The sequence below is a fragment of the Oryzias latipes genome, chromosome 12 (assembly GCF_002234675.1).
Source record: "Oryzias latipes chromosome 12, ASM223467v1".
NCBI classification, from domain to species: Eukaryota; Metazoa; Chordata; class Actinopteri; order Beloniformes; family Adrianichthyidae; genus Oryzias; species Oryzias latipes.
In genome coordinates, this window is record NC_019870.2 from 9,550,003 (window position 1) to 9,572,208 (window position 22,206).

The 22,206-nt window shown below is 42.7% G+C and overlaps 1 protein-coding gene across 4 annotated transcripts; it reads right to left on the minus strand.

Moving 5' to 3' along the window:
- Positions 1-310: 310 nt before the first annotated feature.
- zbtb7c (zinc finger and BTB domain containing 7C) lies at positions 311-18,883 on the minus strand. Of its 4 annotated transcripts, none has more exons than XM_023960862.1 (4): positions 18,743-18,883; positions 3,347-4,050; positions 2,594-3,255; positions 311-2,324 (listed from the first exon to the last, which is right to left on the minus strand). In XM_023960862.1, the coding sequence occupies exons 1-4, from the start codon at positions 18,810-18,812 to the stop codon at positions 1,712-1,714; spliced, it is 2,049 nt and encodes a 682-aa protein (XP_023816630.1). In that variant the 5' UTR covers positions 18,813-18,883; the 3' UTR covers positions 311-1,711. The 4 variants fall into 4 exon arrangements, with proteins under 4 accessions (XP_023816630.1, XP_023816629.1, XP_020563246.2 ...); XM_023960861.1 differs by having other exon boundaries at positions 3,347-4,053; XM_020707587.2 differs by lacking the exon at positions 18,743-18,883 and adding an exon at positions 8,977-9,757.
- Positions 18,884-22,206: the final 3,323 nt, after the last annotated feature.

The following is a 22,206-nucleotide window of genomic DNA, read 5'->3' on the forward strand; positions in this document are numbered from 1 at the left end:
ATAACTACAGCAAAATGTAGATGCAATGGATTTAATTTGCCACTAGAGGGCAGTGCAAAGAAGCAGGAACGTGCTAAAAAGGCGCAAAATCTGATTTATAAGTAGTATAGCCAAATAGAAGGGTAAAATGCTACTTTTGGACCTTTTCTAAGACTGATTAAGGTATAAAAAACAAACAAACAAAAAAAAGCACAACAGCTTCAACCCTTTATTCCATACTTTTTACTATCTATAAGTATACTACTTAACATAAATGTCAGTGTTTTGCATTCTTGGTTCATAGTCTGTGTGTGAGGAGCATCAAAGTTAATTTTTGGTATCAGAGGTGGTAGTGAGCATATTGAATTGTGTTTTTACTGTCATGTTTTTGTTCTGGTTTTAATTTCTGTTAAAAAAAAAGTTCACCATTAGTTGTCATGCAGAGAGCTCCAATTGGTTATTTGGGGGGCCTTGGACTCTGTCAATAGACTGTAGCTATGGGATGAAAATAATGAACACATAGTGTAAACTGAGGTGTAAACTCCAGCTGAAATCTGAAGCCTGTAAGTAACTAAGCCTCATCTTCTTCCTCTCCAAGCTATAAAACTGCAAACTTCAGCTCACAAAGATGCTTTTTTTTTCCATCCAAACTATTTCTTTCAAACCTGGAACGAAGCAGGTTTATTGGACTGAATTACACGCGCGTTTCAGAAATAAAGCACACATCTCTGTTTTGAACAAACTGGTACTTTTGCAAAAACGATACACCCAAAAACAAAAGGTCAACATTTAGTGTCTTTATAAAACAGATTTGCAAAATATATCCAGAGCTCATTCATCTTAAATACGCATAAATAGCAAGAAAATACTTTCCTGTTTAGACTTAAAACAAAATGTACGTTTTTTTTTAACACATATTGGAGAGGAATTTTGTGTGGGAGAAATGGAGTTCAAACCCTTTTTAATTTGTCGCATTGGAAAAAAAACAGACACAAGCATACATGTTTAACTGAAGCGGCAGCTGATTAGTCAAACTTGTACATCCTCTAAAGACACATAATCAAAAAAACAAAATCGCATTCAAGTCTTAAAATGTCAAAGTACTCCTCTTTGGGTGGATTTCTTAAAGAACAATATATATAATTGTGAGAAACCTTTTTTTTCCAAAATTTACATCAACTGTAATCAACATTAGCTATGTACAATAGTGCAGACGAGGAGCTTAAATGCAGAGGAATGATGTTCATCTTCAAGTGGGTTTCCTTTGTTCTAAAAACATTAAAAACTATCTGGAAGTTGTAGTTTTTCAGCTTTAAACAGCCAATAAAAAAATGAAACCTTTATTTTTTGTAACGTTCCTGTAGATGTGTCTTTTATAAAAGAAAATCCTTTTTCTGTTCAGCATAGATGTGCGTTTTCTTGCATAACAAAACTTGACACTTTAGAGGGGTTGGTTGCACTGAAGTTATTCGCTTTTTGACTTAATACCACTATAGATTAAAAAATAATGCAAACAGTTTTGCAGCGAGCAGTTCGTTTCTGTGCACATTCTCAGATCTGACGCTGGTTTTTAACGCGCTGACGGCTCAACCTCTGCATCATCAGCAGGCTTCACAAAGTTCATTGATGACACTTCTAAAAGGTGCTTTAGCTTCTGGGGTGGAGCAGACACCGATGCTCGGGGGAATTTCCTGTCCTTGGGTTTTCTTTCTTTCTTTCCACAGGGTGGAGCTCATTTGGCTGGCTCTGGGATGGGAGGAGCCCGCTCCAGTCTCATGGTCCAAGGGTCAGAGGGCGCAGCATAAAACGGGGAGTGGGTGAGCATGTCTTCTCCGGCCAGCGCAAATGCAAACACCCCCCTCTGCCTCCGTGCTCCAGCCTTCTCCTCCTCCCGGATGTCTTTCCCCTCTCTCTGCCGCTCCTCCCTGACCGAAGCGTCCACAGTTTTAAACCCCAGACCCCTGCTGCCAAGACCGAGCAACTCCCCGAGTCCATGACCCTTGACCCCCTGGTACGCATGACTGAAGCCGTTCTCCCCCAGTGGGTTGGTGGCGCCGGCGGGAGGACAGAGGAAGTTCCCGGCGGGCGCAGACCTCCAAGCTGCCGGCTTGCGTCCTCGCCGGGGGCGGGAGATGCGGCAACTCTGCCTCTTGATGTGTCGGTGAAGGTGGTCGGAGCGCGTGAAGCTTTTGTAGCAGTGCTCGCACTGGTAAGGCCGGACGCCCGTGTGGATGCGTAGGTGGTTCTTCAGGTCGTAGTTGTGGACAAACTTTGAGTTGCAGTGGAGGCAGATGTACGGGCGCTCGCCGGTGTGCTTCCGCATGTGGATCTTGAGTTTGTCCTGCCTGAAAGAAAGCAAACAGTTGTAGATTTCAAAGTTTACAAATCCACCCATAAGTTCACTTCATAATTTCATTAAGTCTCTAGAGGATGTAGCTCGATGTGACACCATTAATGCAGAGAAGCAATGGAGGGGGCTTTCCACTATCTGGCTTTGATATTCAGATGAGGTGAAAATAGATTAACCTCAGCCCAAAAAGCCGGGGTGCTTTTCCGTCAGCCCAGCTTTTTTACATAAACTGATGATGAGCTGAATGATTAGAAGCCTACATACCTGGTAAATCGCACTTCACAGATGGTGCACATGTAAGGTTTTTCTCCTGTGTGTGTTCTCATGTGCCGTGGCAGCTTCCCAGCTCCTTGGATGACTTTGTTGCAGATGGGACACTGTTGCGATGCTTTGGGCTTCATCTTCCTCTCCTCCTCCAGCTGCCAAGGAGGGAACAGAGCCCCCAGGTGAGACGCAGAGTTCAAGAGGCTCAAGTAGGACCGGAAGTCCGCTTCACTCTTAATCGGACCCAGCGGGTGACCCTCTGAAGGTGCTGGCCCAGGGCTTATGGTGCTCCCCAATCCTGAGCTGACAAATTCTTTCAGGAAGTCGCTGTGCAGCAGAGAGGGTGGGACTTCCTCCTTCATCTCCTCCTTGATGATTTCTCTCTTTACTGCCAGATCGAGCGGTCTTGAAGGCTCAATTGGTGCAGACGGGGGAAAGGGTGGAGGAAGCCTGACTTGTGGTGAAACTCCTGCGTGGGGATGCGTGGGGTTGAGGAGCTGCTGGGGAAATGCTGGAAACTCCGCCCACAGAGAAGGATAGAAGCCCGGGATGAGGGGAGAGAATGTGGGCTTCCTGTCCACTGTGGCCATTCGGGGATAGAGCCCTTCTTGGAGAAGGGAGTCGATGGAGAAGTCCTTCAGGGCTCGACTCTCCATACTTTCCTGTAAAACAAAAACGGCTCCATCAGCGACTTCCGCACCGTTTTTAACTTGGAAAGCGATAAAATAGTCGGAAAAAAGTACAGAATTGTACCTGTTTGCCTCTCATTCCCCCTGGAGATTGGGCCTGGCTCGGTTCTCGACGCTGGTGGAGCGTGGAGGTGCTGGGAGGCGGCGAATCTTCTGCACCCAGATGCATCGGCTCACCCTTGCTCTCCAGCGACCTCTCACTGGCGTTATCTTCCTCCTTCTCCTGCTCATCCTTCCTTGACCCAACATCCTCCTCCTCATCGTCCTCCTCCTCTTCTTCTTCCTCCTCGTCTTCTTCCTCCTCGTCCTCTTCCTCCTCTCTTCCTCCCCCACCACCGCCTCCATCCCCGCTGTCCATGATCTCCAGGCAAACGTTGATGATGCAGGGAATCTCAAGCATCTGAGCTGCGTTCAGGATCTCCTTGACGTTGGACGCCGTCACCGTCAGGGTGGACGTGTAGGCGAACTCCAGGATGGCGGTGAGGGACTCTGGAGCCACAAAGTCAATCTCGTACACAGCGGCGGCGTGGTGAGCGTCCCCCCCATCGGTGGTAGCCACCGTGAAGAGCTTCTTGAAGTACTGGCTGCAGGCGGCGAGAACAGAGCGGTGTGTGCGGTACTCCTGGTCACGCACAATGAGGATGACATCACAGAGGAGCCCGTCACGCCGCTGCTCATTGAGGCTGCAGAGGACGTCGCTGCTGTGATTTGGGAATGGGATCCCGATTAAGTCTTCCTCCCTGTGATGAACCATTCTCCTCCCTGTGTCTGCTGGGATGGAGACAGAAGAGGGAAAAGGAAAAGTTTGCTTCAATAAAACCGCAAACTGAAAAACATCATAAAAACAATCTTTTACAGTTGCAAGGGTTCACATGTAGTGAAAGACACATTAGAAATGTCTAAATGAACACATTTTTAAAGAGCCACGTCAATGGAAGTTATGTTGTGTTTTTAACATAGTCCTGTGCCATTTTTCTAATGATGGAGGATTTCTTTATTTAAATCGGGAGCAGATGAAAAGTGCAGTTTGAAAAAGAAGTGACGTAGAAAATACAGTTGGCGGCTAGTGAGAGGACAGTAGCTCCTAGTTATGGGTGACAGGAAGAGGGGGTGAGATTGCTCCGTGTCAACAGTCCCCCCCACAGAACTCTGAAGCTCATTTCTAATGAATAGCTGCCACTCTGCAGAAACTATGTTCTAGAAAACGACATAAGGTTTTTGTTAAAAATGGCTTCATCCTAATTAAAAGACCACTGGGAACGCTTTTAAAATAGATCAAAAGATGATCGGAGTGGGACTTTAGGAGCAAAAAGAGTGTTTTAACATACAAGTTGAAAATACTCCCACTGAAACTTGAATTCAATCATTAACGGCACAAACTCTGACCCCGTTACAAACGTGAAACCGCGTCAGCCTGTTTGATTTCCTGCTGACATTTTGATAGGTCACATTTCTTATGTGAATTAAACCGCTAAACATTTATTGCCTTCTAAACACATCATTGTTTTTTTTTCTTCTATTTTTGCTTTATTTCATACTTTTTTGCCGCCTCCAGAACAGAAAGTTTTCCCCCAAGAAATAATGAGGCCGCCTTGTGAGAAATGAGGATACAGGTCCTGCAACACTTATTTAAAGAGAGCAGTAGGTGAGGCGAAGGCTCTGCAGCTCGGCTAACACCTACATCTGGGTTTGAAATGAAGTGTCACTGATTAGAAACAGCATGCATTCATTACATGAAGGCTCTGCAAGAAGCGCTCCTGCTGGAGCAGGCGGAGGTAGGAAGCTGATGCAGTGACATTCGAGCCTCTTTCAATCTCGCCATGTTTGTTTGTGTTCCATCTGTGCAACAAGTGGTAAATACAGCATGTCTCATAGGATAAGACATCATGTTGGGTAATATTTATGCTCAGCGGTGTGATTTTAGATTCTTGCGTAACATCTGTGTGAGTCGGGGAAACCTGCTTTAGCAGATTTGGTTTGACACCCTGAGGTGTGATGGTTGCGATCGTGTCCATCCCTCCTTCTCTGTGTCTCGTAGATGCCAGCAAACCTACCCCCCCCCCCCCTTCTTCACGTGAACCAAACAAAGCACAATTTGGATGTGGTGAGACGCAAAGACAACAACAAAAGAGGTCAGATTGTTCTCTAGATATACTATGTCCTGTCAAAATGCTTACTTGCAGTCTGTCTCCTGGCTGGTTTGACGTACAGCAGTCTCAGCAGGAAGCCAGATCTCCACTCGGTCGGTTGTTTTCCTAACTTTAAGCCGGGGTTTCTTACCTGTTGATTCACTGCGCTCAATGCCTGTGATAAAGCCTCTTCTGGCAGGGGCGCTCACTCATTCGCATCTATGAATAGAGCTTAAACTCAGCCATTTACACTTGGTGGTCACTGCAGGCATGTGTAGATTAATAGTTTGAAGCAGCCCCAAACACCGCAGCTGCATTGTTGACTGGCTCAGGTTGAAGCCACAAAGACACACAAAGAAGCGTCTCTCTTTCTCCTCAGAGCTGCTCAGGGTCTCAAAGTACAATATGAAACACTAAAAAGATTTAAATCAAGTAGTTGCAGGTATAAAAACTTGGAAACGAATCTTACATGTAGTTTATTCTTGTCGATCTTGTTGCTAGGGAACTGGCTGTGTTCGTGCCATTGATAGAGTATGGACATAATTGAAATGTCCATGGAGGGGGTGGTGGTGCAGCATATAGGGCCAGCGAGTCTGCTATACTTGGGAAAAAACTGAACAAAAGAGTTTCTGTCGTGAATGAAGCCGAAGAGAAGAAGAGCACAACAGAAAATGAAACATCCGACTTCAGGCAGTTTTGAGCAAGAAATGATCAACTTCAAAAGAGTATGTGCAACTTTTTTTTTTTTCTGCAAAGCACCCTCAAAGCTAAAGCCCTGAAGCGAAAGGTGAGAGAATCTTCAGGCGGGGAGTGATTGAGAGATCAGATGGCCCAAAAAGTTCCCGAACAGGTTGCACAAACACCAGGAGAGGGGCCCCTCCTGCCACAGCCTGCCAAGGCAAACAATAGTGCAGCGCTTGGAACAACATTGAGTGGATAAGGAGAAGGGAAAAAAAAAAAGACTGGGAGGGTTTGGCGAACCCACTGTCTTTCGTTTGCTCTTCATCCATCCCACCCACTTCTGGAGCTGTGGGACACGTGCTGCTGTTTGCCCGCCTGGTGCCCCAGTGTGCGCCACTCCCCTCCGTTCCCACTGTTTGCTCGCCACCAGCTCGCGCTAGCTCTTAGTGGCCGGCCCCTAATTACAGTGTGGAGAGGATCTAAGGAGGATGTGCCACATAGACAGGGAGGGGAGGAGGGCACAGCTTTCCCACCACAAGGTCCTGCATGACATTTCATCAGCCAAGCCGCTTTTACCCCACCCACCCATCCGAGCAGCCAGGGTGTGGATGGCACTGATATTTACTTTTAAAGTGCTATGACTCATAGTCTATCATCTCTTTAAGCACAGTTGGATCAAATGTTAATCCAGATTATCAATAAATCTTGGATTGGCTCAAAGTTTTTTTGTTTGTTTTTTTGTTTAAAGTAACCTCAAATAAAGACCTTTCTGTTCGTCTCGCTTCCCGCCCTCCTGTCACGCCTCACTTAGTCACTAACACTTTCATCTCAGCACTCCCACCTCAAATTATGTGTCACCTCCATTCAGTGTCATCTTTCGCCAAGAACTTCATCTGCTTTCTGCGCGCTGACCACCGCCTCCTCCCTCCTCCTCCTAATCATTCTCCCTTTCCTCCTCTTCCTCTTTCTGTCCATCCTGCTGCAGCATCATCATTATGCCCAGACTAGAGTGGCCAACTCTTCCCCAGCCCTGACCGCTCAGGCCACAAATCAGCAGCTAATGTCCATCTCAACCCTCGTCACAGGCAGACGCTCATTTGGCCTCTAAGCCACAACAGCCAAAGCCTAGTTTATTCCTGTCAGGCCAGTGCATACACCTGACCCACATGGTAAATCACCATCAGCCAGAGTTTGCCCCTGTCACCAACTGCCCGCTGCAAAGGTCTGCTAAACAACTGTCACAATTGCAGAGCCAATAATTTCTATTATTGACAGTCCAAATTCAGCCCCTTATTAGGAGAGGACATTCATTTGAGCTGCTGTGCAAGCCACTCCATTATCCGCCATAAACAGTGCACCTGTTACCTACGCTTTGTGCTGTGAACTTTCCAGCCGCATTTCATAAATGCTGTCAATTACAGTGGATGGGGGGAAGCTGGATAAATGCCAGTTACCCAGTAATGAAGACATGTCCGGGTCAGATTCCTGATATTGATTGCAGGATTTCTGGAAAAGTTGGGGATTGTTTGGCGACTTCTTTTAATTGCAAGTATACAATTTTATATACAATTTGTATTTACGCCGACGCACAAAAAAAACAAAGTTTCGGCTGAGCAGTATGGTCAGGGGAAGGGCTTAAGAGCCTTTTTATTCCCTCTAAATTGTGCACTTTGTTTTAACATATGTGCAAATAATTATTTATCCTTAATCGTGACTTTTAATTGCACCCAAAATATTAAACTAAAAACTAATTTACATCCAAGAATACAAAAATAAAGAAAATTTAAATTTTAAATTTAGCTGGCTTGTCCAAGTGCCTTCTGAGGTCAAATGTGAGATGTGGAGCCTTCAAGGGGGGGCCCAAAGCCAAACATATGAACTGAAACACACAAAAAAAACCTTAGTTTTGTATGTTACTTTGTTTGTGTTTGCTTAACAAATTGCTGATTTTAGACAGTCTTTCCATACAGATGAAACTTTTATTGTATTTTATACAGTTCTTAAGAAACAAGTTAAAGCAAAAAGTTTTTTGCAAAGAAAAAAAATCCAAATTATTTATTGAGGCAAAATGCTTTTTATGCTAAACCTCTGATTCCAATAGTAGTTTGTTTCAAATTTTAAAACTTTATATATAGAAAACAAACTCTAAGAGGAAGGGGGGAAGGTTTGTGCCTCCAGTGTTTTAGACACCAACAATAGTTTAGCATTTAAAGCTACTGATGCATCAAAATGTTGACCTATATCATAGAAAAGTTTATGATGAGCCATATGTTGTTCAGCATTGACAAAAACAAAAATGGCAGTCCTTGGAGAACTAATGTGCTAGTTGTTTTGTGACGTAGGAAGTCTATTAGATGAGTTGTAAACAATAATTTGCAGCTCAGTCTCAAATCCATAACATGTTTTTATTTTGTCCACACTGGCAAACACCCACCTCAACTTCATGAATGACCTGAGTATTTGCCGGGGAAACTGAGGTGTAATTACAGCAGGTGACAAAGCACACACATAACACTGAAATCTACTATTTTTGGCGTTTACAACATGTGTTGTGATACTATAAATGCCCGTGGTATTTATAGAGTTTTAAAAAGCAGCATTTATCCCACAGGAGGACTCAAGCCCTTTTATGTGCTTTTTTCACCTTGTCAGGCTTTGATAGTGAACTGCACGAGGCTACAATCAATATTAGTAAAAAAGTGAGGCACACGTGCACACTACAACACCACACAAGCGCAAGCTTGTTCACACATATGCAAACTGTGATGCACAATTGATTAAGAGACACACACACCCATGCTCCACAAGTCTGGCATCCACTGAAAGGTGCACATGTCCTGATCCGCTCCCCGGCATTCCTCAGCTCTCAGAAGCCGTCACCTACCTTCCTTCAGCTGCTCGATGTGCCTCTCGCTGTATTTCCAGATCACCAAGACGCCCTGCTGCTCCTCACTTGACCTCCCAGCATCGCTTTGCCTAATTGACAAGAAGCTGCTGCTCTCTTTGCGCTCCAGTTCATTCACACGCTCCACACACCGGGCTCAGATGCCCATTCAGAAAAAAAGAAAAAAAATCAAGTTCTAAAGGAGAAAAAAAAACACCCTGGAAGGAATATCCACAAGCGACAAGTAAAGCAGGGGAGAGTGGAGTGTGAGTCTTGGGTCTGTCTTTGTAGCTGAGTGGCTGAAGTGGAGTTCAGAGCCAAGCGCTCTGTTGTGTGCGGCTCGTGTAGGACGAGCGCGAGGGAGTGAGAGGAAGGGAGGGCAGCAGCACTGCGCTGAGGAGATGTCGCACCACTAGTTTTTATAGCAGGGTGGGTAGCTGGAAGATAATAATACCCCATCCTCCTCCACAACACAAGTTTAAGTGCAGTGTGTAATAAGCCCATGGTGCAGACACCCTCTGATTTAGGTCAGACAAAATGAATTTTTAGTTGTGTTAGAGTGGATTTTGGTGTAAAGGGACAGGGGCAAAAACCTCTATAGGAGGGGAGACTCAGGGAGGGTTAAAAACAAAAAGAATAACAGGAAAGGATAAAAAAAAGAAAAATGTTGAAAAACATTTTAAAAGCTTGACTTTTGAGCTGAGATAACTGAGAAGAAGCAAAACAGTCGCTTTACGTTAAACGGCCACTGCTTTTTATTGACTTTTCCTTAAAAAATCTCTATCAAAAAGTTTTTAAAGACCCACTCCAATGAAAATTGTATTTTTAACATGTTCTTGTGGCATTTTTCACATGATGAAGAACACAGAGCTTAAAATTGCATTTCTTAGTATTTATTTATTCATAATGTTGTAAATCAGAAAGAGACTAAATTTGTGTCATAGGTTCTCCATTCCATTCTAATGCATCCACTTGTTGACCAACAGATCCATGTTTTCCTTTCCAGATCTTTGTTTTCCTCGTCTGAGTTGGTATCGCGATAAAACCTGTATGTCTGATTAGCTCCAATATTGCTTGCCATTTTTGATGCGCCAGTAATGTTAGGTTGGTGTGAGGGGCTGTAAGCTAGTGGGGGAGAATGTAAACAAAGGGATGATGTGAAGTCAGGGCAGGTTCACTCCACAACTCAGAGGTGAATTTCTGACAAACTTTCTGCCGCTCTGGAGAAACAGAGTTCTAGAAAACAACAGGTTATATTGATTCTGCCTAAAAACAGCACAATCATTACTAAAAGACCACCGGGAACACTTTTACAATAGTTCAAAATAGTCACAGCTATATAAATAGTCGCAGCTAGATAACTGAATTCGAGGAAGCCTAAAAAATGTCTGAATTAATCTGTTCTGTGAATTTGAAAAAAAAAAAAAAAGTGTTGCCACAAACACTGAAAAACAAACAAACCCACAAGCAACAGTGGGTTTTCAAGCTCATTGTTAGGCCGTTATTCAAAGTACGGTTTCAAACCAGGAGCTCTTTGTGACTCTAACTCTGAGTCAGAAGCAGGCAGCAGTTGTTGAGCACACCACCACCTCAGTCTGTGGAGAGGAGGAGGTCGTTTATGCTGAAAGGTGTAGAATTAGACAACTTGTGTGCGACGAAGGCGAGCCGGTTTGTCTGAATGCTTTGGGGACATATTGTACACCAGAAAATGTGTGAATTGACTCATGTTGACCCTTTTTTTGATGGGAGGGGGAAACTGAAGGAGGGTTTGAATATTTGCTTTTGTTTCACAGGCGAGCCAAATTTTATGACAAAAGCTGAAACAGCCACTGATCTTTCCTGTGCCTCAGAAATGAAACTACAACCTCTACAGGGCTTCTCTTTTGTCCATTTGAATGATAAATGTTCAAATTGGCCATAATAAGAAGAGTGCAAGGTCATCTCCTTTCACTGAAATAAAGTATCGCCTTGTCCTTGATAACAGGTCTGACAGCACCTCTGCAGCTATGAAGCGGTGAGGAAAAAACATACTGCTATTTCTGAAAAAAACGCAAAGAAAAAGTACAAATTGATCTTCTTGGAGCAGCTTCCAGCTGAATAACTGACAGTTGGGTGTGGGAGGAGTAAAACTGAGTCCATAAACATCAAAATACATCTGACAGCGGGGCCCCTCTTCCCCCTCAAGGGAATTCGTGGAGCTAAGTCAACCGCAGCCTAGGCCATTGGTGGTTTATGCTGTTTTGTACAGGGTGAGAGTGGAGGCCAGCTCTCACTGGCATCTAGTATATATAAACCTGGTTAGCCACTAACTGCTAGCAGTCCAGCTAGACAGCCAGAAAAACAGCATAAGTCTGTCAATAGGTTCGGCTATCTGCTGGAAACACATTGCTGCCACCATAGCAACCCACTAAGTGGTACCTGGGAGAACGGCTTTGTTCTGAACTGCTATTGTAACCGAAAGGTGTCATGGCTGTCCCTGTAACTTGGCATGTTATGGAGCACCTCATATGGATCTGCCTTGCTGGGTGGTTGGTTTTTCAAAAAACGAGGGACCTCAGAGAAGCTGAAAGACAGAAAAATACTGACATCCTCCATGTTCCAGAAGAGAATCAAGTTCATGTGATGGATAGAATTTGACTGAGCTTCACTTTTTTTTTTTGTGCCTGTTTTTGGAATAAACAGTATTGAGTATGTCAACAGGCACATCCTGCTGCTCAGTCAGTATGCTCACACTCAGAAGACGTGAGGATCCAAGGGGCTGAGTAAGAGTCATCTGTTTAGTCTGCATGTCTGACTGGGCTCTCGGTATACCTGCTCACGGCCCCCTGCTGCTCCCAGCATGATGCTCGTACCATGACACCAGATTGGCACTTTGGAGGACGGGTGAGGTGTGAAGCATCATTACATGTAGTTATGAGGACGCTGTCTGCAGCTTGACTCACTTTGCTCAAACAAAGAACCGCGTTTGGCGAAAGAAGTGATCGCAAACTTCAACTTGGCTGAAGCCGGTTTCCTGGAATATCTCCGAGTGTCTTTACTGCAGTCATCAAGCAACAATTAGTTTGGGTCAAATCAACCTAACATTAACTTTTTGGAACCTTGTTTTTGCAGCCTCAGTGAGCCCTTTAACACGCTGGTGACACACTGGAACTCCTCGACTGTTCACGCATATTACTAATGTAAAGTGTTGTGCAGAACCTCTTTTCTTAGCACCAGCTGATTGTTGTTGGCCGCGTAAACACTTCACTGCTGTTAAGAGTTACGGTAGTCCAAAGAATGTCAAAGGTTAATATTTAAAACTTCTTTTTTAAAGTTTAGTTGTTTGGTTCTAAATGTTCACACTCATAATTTATTTAAATGTATTTGTCAGTGATGTTTGGGGTTTTATGCTTTCAAAAACCAACTTTTCTAAGTCTTTTTTAAAAAAAGCAAAAAAAGGGGGTTTGTCTTGAAACAAGCCCCAAGATCCTTCAAGTTCCTCTGGTTTAAAAGTGAAATCTGATATGGATTCTGCTTGTTTTGGTGCATCAAACACTGTGTTAAACCGTCCATCGATTCAAGTTTTTTCTTGGGTCATTTGAATCTTTTGAGTAGGTGCAGGTACTATGTCGTTTTTAGAGGTTGATAGTCAGTGACGCTTCCAGTGCTCTACCATCAAACTTTTACTTCAACGCTACAAGCCATCATAAGATTTTTTTCCCCCGTTTTTTGTATTTTGCTGATCAGACTGACATACTTTGCATTTAATGACCTAAAATCCCAGATTTTAAAGGACTGCGAAGATGCATTTTGGTTTTTTTTGTACAATAGTTAGCACTAAAGATGTTTCAGTTTCAAAACAAACAACAAACTTGCAGATTCATCTGATTGCAACATCTCTAAACCTGAAGTACATTTTTTCTGCTTAACCCAACAAAATATATTTTTCTTTAAATGTAACCAATTTGTCCAAACACTCTGAATGTAAACTGTTCATTAAAGATAGAAATTTTTTAATTATGTACTCTGTAGTTTTTCTTTTGTTTATTTCCATGAAAATTACTTGTGATTTACCACTTTCTTGGTAATCTGATGAGAAAGATTAGACAAAATCCTAAATTTGGTAACAAATAAAACTTTACTAGTATTCTGAACATTAAAGTGCAGATGGTTTGGTAGTTTTTACTCAGAAAAGCTTTTAAACCAAGTGAAAATACACATTGGTTACATTTCACTGGTACTTGATGTAATTCAATGGGGGGGAAAGCGTACATCAAATAAAAATGCTAATATCTTTATCATGTTCCAGGATTGCATTAGTAAAGAAGTGAGACTTTGGGAAACTTTAGAAAACGTTTTGATCTCTTTTGTGGACTGAAAATGAACATTTGAATGTGACAGATGTTGTAACATTTGATATCATTAGTTTCATGCTCACAGTCATCTGCATGTGGAAGTGGTTTTAGAAAAAAAACTAAAATGTTTCGCTGAAGGTGCCCTGTTTTCATGACAAACCTGATCAACTTTTAAGATTATTTTCAGATTTATTGCAATTAAAACTGTATATTACTGTATATATTTTTAACCCTATATATCCATTAGTGCATATTTGTTACACCAATTTCTGAACCCCCCATTTCATTAGCATAAACTTTACATATAAAGCCAAAGTATATAACTTTGTCCATGCTTTCTGACCTGTAGTGCATCATCCGTCCACTAGGGGCGGTAGAAGGGTTTTTCCCGCTTATGTCAAAATGCCTACTTCTGTGAAATCTCAAAAACACTTTTGGCGGGAAAAGTTTTGCCAATTTTTTAAAGGTTATGGTGACCATGACTGATCTATTTTTTAATGACCAGTTACTGTATTGTAAGACTGTAAAATTGGTTGATTTTGAATTCTTTACAACATAGTTACACCATGTTAAAAATGTGTGGATCAAATGTAAGACAGTAGTTAAATAAGGTGCTCTTTTCCTGAACACCCGTGTCAATATTTTTACATCCAAACTAGCATTGTTGTAAGTAAAACATGTACCAAATCAACCAACGTATCATAATTGATACCATCTGTATCTCATAAAACTTTTTGTGTCAAAGAGTTCAAAAGAACACATTATTTCCCCCAAAATTGGAATTTTCTGTCAATACTTTATTATATTCGGCTTTACAGGATTAAACAATTGCATTAGCAGACCAACTCACTCAGGGGGGACTTCTACCGCTTCTCTTTTTTTAAAATCTAGGTGTGGCCTTGTGTGGGAGAGACCCAGAAAAGGAAGGTCTCCACACTCACACACGTCCACACAAACACAAAGTTTTACAAACATTCTAGAGATAACGCCATGAGTCCCCTCCTTTTTCAGGAGTCCAAGGACAGAGACCTGTTCTCAGCTGAAATATGATTGTAACTCATGCTAACCCTTCTGTAAGCTCCACTTTACTCAGTCGCAGCGACACACGCCCACATCTTATTGCATCGAGGTTATCAGAGCTCACCTAGGAGCATGCCATTCATATGAGTGAAACTGGGGCGTTTCCTTTCTGCTGACCTGTCTGTTTGCGCTTCAACTTTCTCCTGTTCTGTCTTCTCTCCAAACAACCTAATCAGGGTTGGAAGCTTTGCCAGAAGGGAGTTAAAGCACACACGCTGCAAGCTGGGAACCGATGGAGTTGCACTGTGAAACAGGTGGCTGTTACATGCTGTATGAACTCTGGTGTGTGAAACGGAAAAAGTGACTGATTAAAGTTGAAATATATTCTTATCTTGCCAAAATATGACACATTTTCAACCTAAAGTCCCATTCTGATCATCTTTTGATCTATTTTAAAAGCTTTAGCGGTGCAACAAAAATGGCGGGCAATATTGGCGCTATCCAGCCGTACAGATTTGGAGATCAAATCTAATATAATCAAACTTTATTTGTATAGCACGTTTACAACTCAACATGCTTTACAGAAAAACATAATCAAATTTTAAAACGAAAGGACACGAGGACATCTCGGATAAGAACAAGGAAGACCTATATGTTCTAGTGGATGCATCAGAATGGAGCAGAGCAGGGACCTTGTGTATTTTCTACGTCACAAATAAGCTCTTTTTCTGTCTGCTCCTGAATCATGATTTAAGTAAAAAAATACTGAAAAAAGCAATTTTGAGCGTAACTTTCTTTATAGTCCTCCATAATGAAAAACGATACAACAAAACAACAGAAACATGCTTTTTATCTGAGTCAGTCTTTAAATCTGCAAACAAAACTCAAGAGAAGTCAGAACCCCTTCCCACCGTAGAAACACGCAACCCCCAAAATGCATTTCAGTGTTGTGTTCGTGCCATTTGAGTAAGTATTTGAGTGTGTTGTATGAGGGTCTGCAGGTGAACGAGGACAGCTCCTTATGGTGATAACGAGAGGGAGGCCTGCCTTGGTGGGACAGCCTCTGTCTGCCCTCAGGTACTGTGTGTGTGTGTATGTGTGTGTGGGTCTGTATACGCTTGTGTACATGTCTGTGTCAGCAGTAGAGCCCTTGGGCACTTTGGCACTTACTAATTAAAAGCAGTCAGGCTGCAGGGCAGGGGAGACAGATGCCTGTCATGACACACACACACACACACACACACACACACACACACACACAGCACATGCACAGGGCGGCAGAGAGCGCCCTGTGAACCGCATTCACCCTCACAAACACACAATGGTGATGCATAGGTCAACTATTTTTAGATGCAAAGCAAATCGCAGCCCACCCACTCTGATATCACACAGGTAACAAATCTGCTTCTTACCCACATCACAAAGGAAATTAATCTAAAATTAGTCTGCGAAATGAAAAAAGTACTTTTCGAAAAATGAAAACAGGTGACTTAAAGATTATCCGGACCAAACCCCCCATGATTATTTTGGACAGCAAGCATGTCCCACTCTCCTATATGACCCGTGGTGGCTTCCAGATTGACACGTCTGTCTCCCTCCCAGCAGACAATGTGGCGTAATTGTGTTGTGTGTCTGTTACCTGCACACTCTGTCACATTCTATCCCCCACATGTACAACACAGAGCTGCAGGCGGCCACATGCAGTACTTAGCAGGCTAACTGCTGTTTGTTTGGGGTGGGTGGGTGGATCAAGGCACCCTGCGCTCCTTTCTCTCCCAGTGATTAGATAGCATAAGCAGGCCAGCGAGCCGAACCCACACACTCATGTCTCTAAAACTGCCATCCAACCTTGCTTTCTCTCTCTGCCTCTCACACAGGTGGGTGGACCCACTTATTCAACCCAGATCTTTCTTTTAGACATTATGAAATCATTCTCTTTTTGCTTTTTTACTCCCTGATGCAGAATAACTCCGACTTTAAACTGAGCTCTGTAGAGAAGTTCCCTGATTTTTTTTCACTTCAATGGTAATCATTTCGCCTAACGGCTTAGTTAGGAGTCGCTGAGCCGAAGCTTGGTGGGCTTTCTCTTGTCACGGGACCTTTCTTACATTATGTTAAAATCAAGGTGGCATTCAGGAAACGCCCACTTTTTGTATTCACAACGTTTCTCTGAACAACCACATAATGAACTGCAGCTGCCACAGACAGAACCACGGGGGGCGTAAATATAAATTGTAAGCAATTCCCCAAGTATTCTGGAACAAGAAATAAACATGACATCTAAATGTTTTTTGAAAAACTGCATTTCTTCTGCAACTGGCTCTTGAAGAAGTATTGATTATATATTTGGAAAATGCAGTAACTAAGTACGTGTTCTGTCATGGTGGGTGGTAAAGCTTGGTGTGGGGCAAACTATCCAAGCATTTCAAGCAGCCGTTCCAGTTGCTTAAGTATGTAAACATCATCAGCCCCTCATACAAAGGAGAACAGCAGCGTGTGGGGAAGGAGCGCCTGGATCTGAGGGCGATAGAATGCCTAAAAAAACTGGACAAGGAGCCTAAAAACGGAGACGAAGCGAGCGTGTCGACCTCTGCGAATGCGAGTGCCTGCCTCCCTGCCTGCTTTGTCGTTAGAGCCAGGCGCTGTGTATCGTGAGGAACGCAAAAGTACACAAATCCCACAGAAGGAGCGTTTTTTTGGCAGGGCCTGGGCCTCCCACCCACGGCAGCCTCTCCAAGCCTCCTCCCATCCTCTATTCATCTGTGAGGGGCGGCTTACTCACCCAGCCCGACTCCACACAACAAAACCTGGACCTCGAACCCACGAAGGAGGGCGGGCATGCAGTCGTGCAAACACACGAAAGAGCTATTGCAGAATCACGAGCGCACTAATGTGAACACATGCAGGGCTTTCGAGCTTCTGCAGGCAGGTGAAGATTTGATTCATCCAAACTCAGTCTGTCATTTTAAAATCTGTGCTGCTGGAGGTTAAGAAACGATCGTTTGTCCCGGTGCAGCATGGATGTGCCCACACGCCGTCAGGTGGAAAGAAGGCGTGTGGACTCGTTCACACTTAACAAACATGCTTCATTATTTAAAATCTGAAGCCACATCTTCATTCACGGAGCACATCAACAGTGTCTGTCGCTCTGTTGTTTCATTTGTTTAAAAAAAAGCGACTCAAGCGGTGACTTCTCATCATGTACAGTGTACTTTAGGTGTGATTGTACAAACATGAATGAAATCGGCCTTAAAGAATGTTTGCTAAACACTTCGATGCAAAAGAGGCCTCTGCAACACAAACTCGTGAGGATCAGGTTCAATTACGATAATCCAGGAGGACAGACAGAGGGCTACAGTCAGGGCAGATGACGAAAGTAGGTGGGGCGTTGTCTACTTTATTTCATCCTCATCAAACCCCCACTGCAACAGGAAGAGAGCTCTTTTTAGATTAATGACAGAAAGACTGATAAGGTTTCAAGTTGGTTTTGAGCACTTTGTACAGCAAGAAAGATGTTCAATACTGATCTCACCCCCCTTAAAACAACTTCTTTTATGGCATAAGTTCACACACTCCAATGGTTTGTGCGAGTCTACAGGATTGGTGTTTTCTATAAGTTTCGTCGCGCTCAAACTCAACGTAAATCTGTTAAAAATCCCCAACGAAGGTCTCATCAATCCGAGCTAAGCGTTTACCTTGAACAGCTGCAGGGAAAGGATCCTACACTCAACTCGCATGTTGATTTCTGATAGATCGGAGCAGCCGATTGTGTTATCAACCTCTAAAGGTTACCAAGTATTCATGCATGTTGATGGAGGATCATATCAAAAGGGAAATCACTTTGACACATCTGCCCCCTCATCTGGTGCACACTCAGCCTCACGCGTGGGCGTTTTTATTACTAAATGCATAAATAAAATCTTTGCAGTAAAATGTTACACCATCAATCAATCTGAAGAATCTTTTTAAACTAAAGTTAATTTAAAGGTTTGTAATCGCTCAGCATGAACTTGTCGGAAACTCTTTAAGGCAATGCAAGAAGTTTTTATTTTTTTTAAATCAGTATCCTGTTACCAACTGTTGCTGAATTAACAAGTTTGAGAAAAATGGTATCTGCCTGTCAGCCCCCTCCGGCTGGGTCAAGTCAGGTTTCTACTGGACAAACTTACTGTCCTGCTCTTTTTTTTACATCCATTTTATATATGATGGTACTTGAAGCAACCTGAAAGTGAGAACACAGAGGATCATTGCTGCTTCAAAGGTCAGCCTTCTTTCACTTTGATTTTGCTCAATACCTGCTTTTTCATTTTTCTCCTACACCAGAGAGTAACTTTAGCTCTCTCATTATGATTTTTCTTTTATAGTGCATGAAAGAAAAGCAAGAAACGGCAACACAGAAGCATATTACTGACCTTTTAAGAGGAGAAGTTTTGATTTCAGTTCCTTTCTCGTGCTCTCACTCCCTGTCAGGAAGCTCAACATTGTCTCACCACCAGCAGACTTGTGAAAGTGAGAGCGGGCAAGACACAGACTGAAATGTGTTCTGAAGGTGTGTCAGTGATTTTGGGGGAGTGAAAAGGTGGCGTTTCACCAAACGGTTATCTAAGAAACACAACAAAACAAAAACTGCTACACCCACCAACCTCAGCCAACACCCCTCCCTCCCTCTAAACCAAAAGTATTTGGCAGCGTTCCCTTCAAGTCCACCTGTGCTTAGGGGAGGGGAGTGACACACTCACACTCAAGGGCCAAACCCAGAAACCTGCTTGCAGACTTGGACTGAGTTTTATGGTTAGGACTGAGAATAGACAGAGCCCAGCCTCAGGGCTAAGGCTTTAGATCGGAGGGCGATGAAGGTCAGCTGCTGGTAGGTCCGAAGCCAGAGATGGAAAGATGGGCCAAAGCCGAGCCGGAAGAAGGGGTTAGAAAATTAAAGAATTGAGACTCAAGCTTGTAATAATACAACCATACAGAGGCTGGCTGGCTTCAAAAGAAAAAAAAAACGTAGCAAAAAAGAGGCTGGTTTGGGAATAATGTAGACTCCAGGCAGTGGGCGGATCTTTGCTTCGGGTTCATGTCAGGTATCAAAATTACATTCCAGCTGAAGGAAGGATGGTGTGACAGGGAGGCCGTGACAGCGTCTGAATGCATTAGGGTGTGTGCTGCAGCGCAGCTCCTACCTGCTGAGATGTAGGACCCATTGTGCTGCTCTAAAGCTCTTAATGCTGCATAATGGGGAGGTAATGAGAGGGTGTAATCAGAGCTGTAAATTCTGCTGAACCTGTCTAATAATCATCAAACAAACCCCACAAAGACGGCATCGTTCTGTAACTTAAAGACACGAAGCAATGTACAATGGAGCAAAAGACGGTTATAGAGATCAAGTTGATTCATGTGTAGGTAAATAAATTAATCAGAAATTAAAGACCCTCCCCGATGAAAATTGTGGGTTATTTTCATGTGAGGGAGGACTTATATAGAAGAAAATAAGCTTTCCTGAGTTTTTCTGAGTTATTCAAATAAAATGAAAAATGTTCTAAAAAATCTTGTAGGGGTGACGTAGAAGCTACATCAGCAAACGTCCTGCTCCGCTCCATTCTGATGCATCCACTTGTAGACGGCTAGATCCATGTAGGCCTTTGTTTTCCTCGTCCGAGCTGGCATTTGGATCAGAACTCTACGGCTGGATAGCTCCAGTATTGCGAGCCATTTTGGTTGCACAGTTCATGTTAGATTGGGGGGTGTGGCGGGCTTCAAGCTGGCAGGAGAGTGTAAATAGATGGATGATGGGAAGTAGGCGCGCGGTTGTTCTGCACCAAAAGTCCCACCCACAATTCATAGGCAAATTTTTGATGAACTCCTGCCGCCCTTCGTCCTAGAAAATGACACAGGGTTTTTTATTTTGGCTAAAAACAGCATAATAATTAAAAGACAACTGGGAACACTCAAAATAGATCAAAAGATGATCACAGTGGGACTGTAGGTATAATTCTTTCAATTTCAAGTTTCAAATCATAAATAACAGGTTTTTGTTGAGTTTTACAAACAGGAAGTCATCTAAAAAACCAAAACAATGAATCAAAAGTGAGGTACAGTGATCCCTTGCTATAACGCGGTTTACTTTTCACTGTTTCGCTACTTCACGGATTTGCATCGTGCATTATGTTCTGCATTCTGATTGGCTAAAAAGTCACTCCGCTTCTTCTCTACCTGTGCGTCAATAACGTTGCAGTTTAATATGTACATGTACGTAAAACAGCTTGCCAAATTTAACTTACATACGTGCAAATCATCTTGCAATTTCGAGTTTCTCTAAAACCCATAGAAAAAAGAGCGACAACAACTGCCAATCACCATGTTCTTCTCCCGAACAAACACAGCTGCACCGCGGGCTTCAAAAGGAGAAAACACTGCAGAGTGGAGTCAGGATGCAGCGGCTCAGTCTGAAAAGCAGTAATTACACCTGAGTCACTATTTGTCCGACTGTACTTTGTATTTTTTTCATAATCATTTTAAATTTTCTCCCGTTTAATCCAATTACTCGGGTCGCGATGGGCGGGGCTAATCTTCGCAATTTGAAACCTTCTGTTCACATTGATGAGTAAAATTATTATTTGACAGTACAGTTATTTGTTGAAAAAAATGTTTTTAAAGTACTTTTATTTGTGAAACAAATGCTTGAGCCTGTAAAATGGTTTGTTCTTTATTTTCAATGTATAATAGAGTATTTAATTGTATAATAATTGTAAAAAAAAAAAAAGGATTCTACTTCACGGATTTTGCCTATCACGGGTTCTTTTTGGAACGTAACCCCGCGAAAAACAAGGGTTTACTGTACCATCTATTCTAGGTTTTCCTTTTCTTGTTCTTTGAAGTCCTTTAGTCAAACCTGAACTTTCCCCGGAATGTTTTTAAAACTTTCAACTGGCAACAACTTTTAGTCGATCTTGATTAACTCTCCCTGTTGTCATAGCACCTGCAAGAGACAGATGCTTTCTACAAGACACGAAGCCTAAAAATATATTATCCACCACCTGCTTAGCACCAAATGGCCGACTAAAACACTTAGCAACAACCCAAAGAGAAACTGTGACCTCTGAGGGTTGAGTCCACCTATATTTAAGTACACAATGAGTTTTGGCCAATGTGGGCACCTATATTTTCACTGAGAGTGATGCAACACAAAGACCAGGGAGACAGAAATAATAATAGTCTACTTTTGGTCACAACCACTGCTTTCGTGGGTAATTGACCACAAAAATAAAGAGTGATTCATACTTTGCCAAAACAGAGATACTTTGTTCAATCACAAAGAACCCCTTAATAAATAAACATTATTTTTTGTGCCAAAGCAGTCTAATCCACGAATTATTTCATGGATGACAAAAATACAATTATTATTTTATAACAATAATTTTGGAACTGCTTTTTTCTTGTAAATTAGATCAGAATTAAAATGCAATTATTTGAATTAATATTCTTTTTTTTTTTTTGGAAATCCTGATGAGACATAAAACAGTCACCCCCTTTAATAAATATATATTTGAAAAAATGTTGTGACTTTTGTGTAACAGAGACTATGGGATTTGCAGTGGTCTCAGTCATGTCTTCCTACACTTTTGCCTTCATTATTTCTGGAGTCACTTAATGTTCCATTCAGATCCTCTTTTGACCTATAAAGTGTTTCCTGTGGTCCTTTAGTAATGATAATGATAATGTCATTTTTAGCCAAAATCAAAAGTGTCGTTTTCTAGAACCTAGTTCTGCAGAGCGGCAGTAGTTCAAATGTACGGGTCCGTTGTTGTAGAGCCACCCCCTTTCTCTCCCTGTTGCTGAGAGCTCTCTGTTTAACCCTTGTGCTGTCTTAGATGACCCC

Bases quoted from the DNA above. Each gene is read 5' to 3' on its own strand.
- zbtb7c (XM_023960861.1), bottom strand. From the start codon at position 18,812: ATGTTGAGCTTCCTGACAGGGAGTGAGAGCACGAGAAAGGAACTGAAA. The intron at 4,054-18,742 runs GTCAGTAATATG...TCTCCATCCCAG, and splicing joins AAAACTTCTCCTCTTAAAAG to CAGACACAGGGAGGAGAATG. The intron at 3,256-3,346 runs GTACAATTCTGT...TTTGTTTTACAG, and splicing joins GGGGAATGAGAGGCAAACAG to GAAAGTATGGAGAGTCGAGC.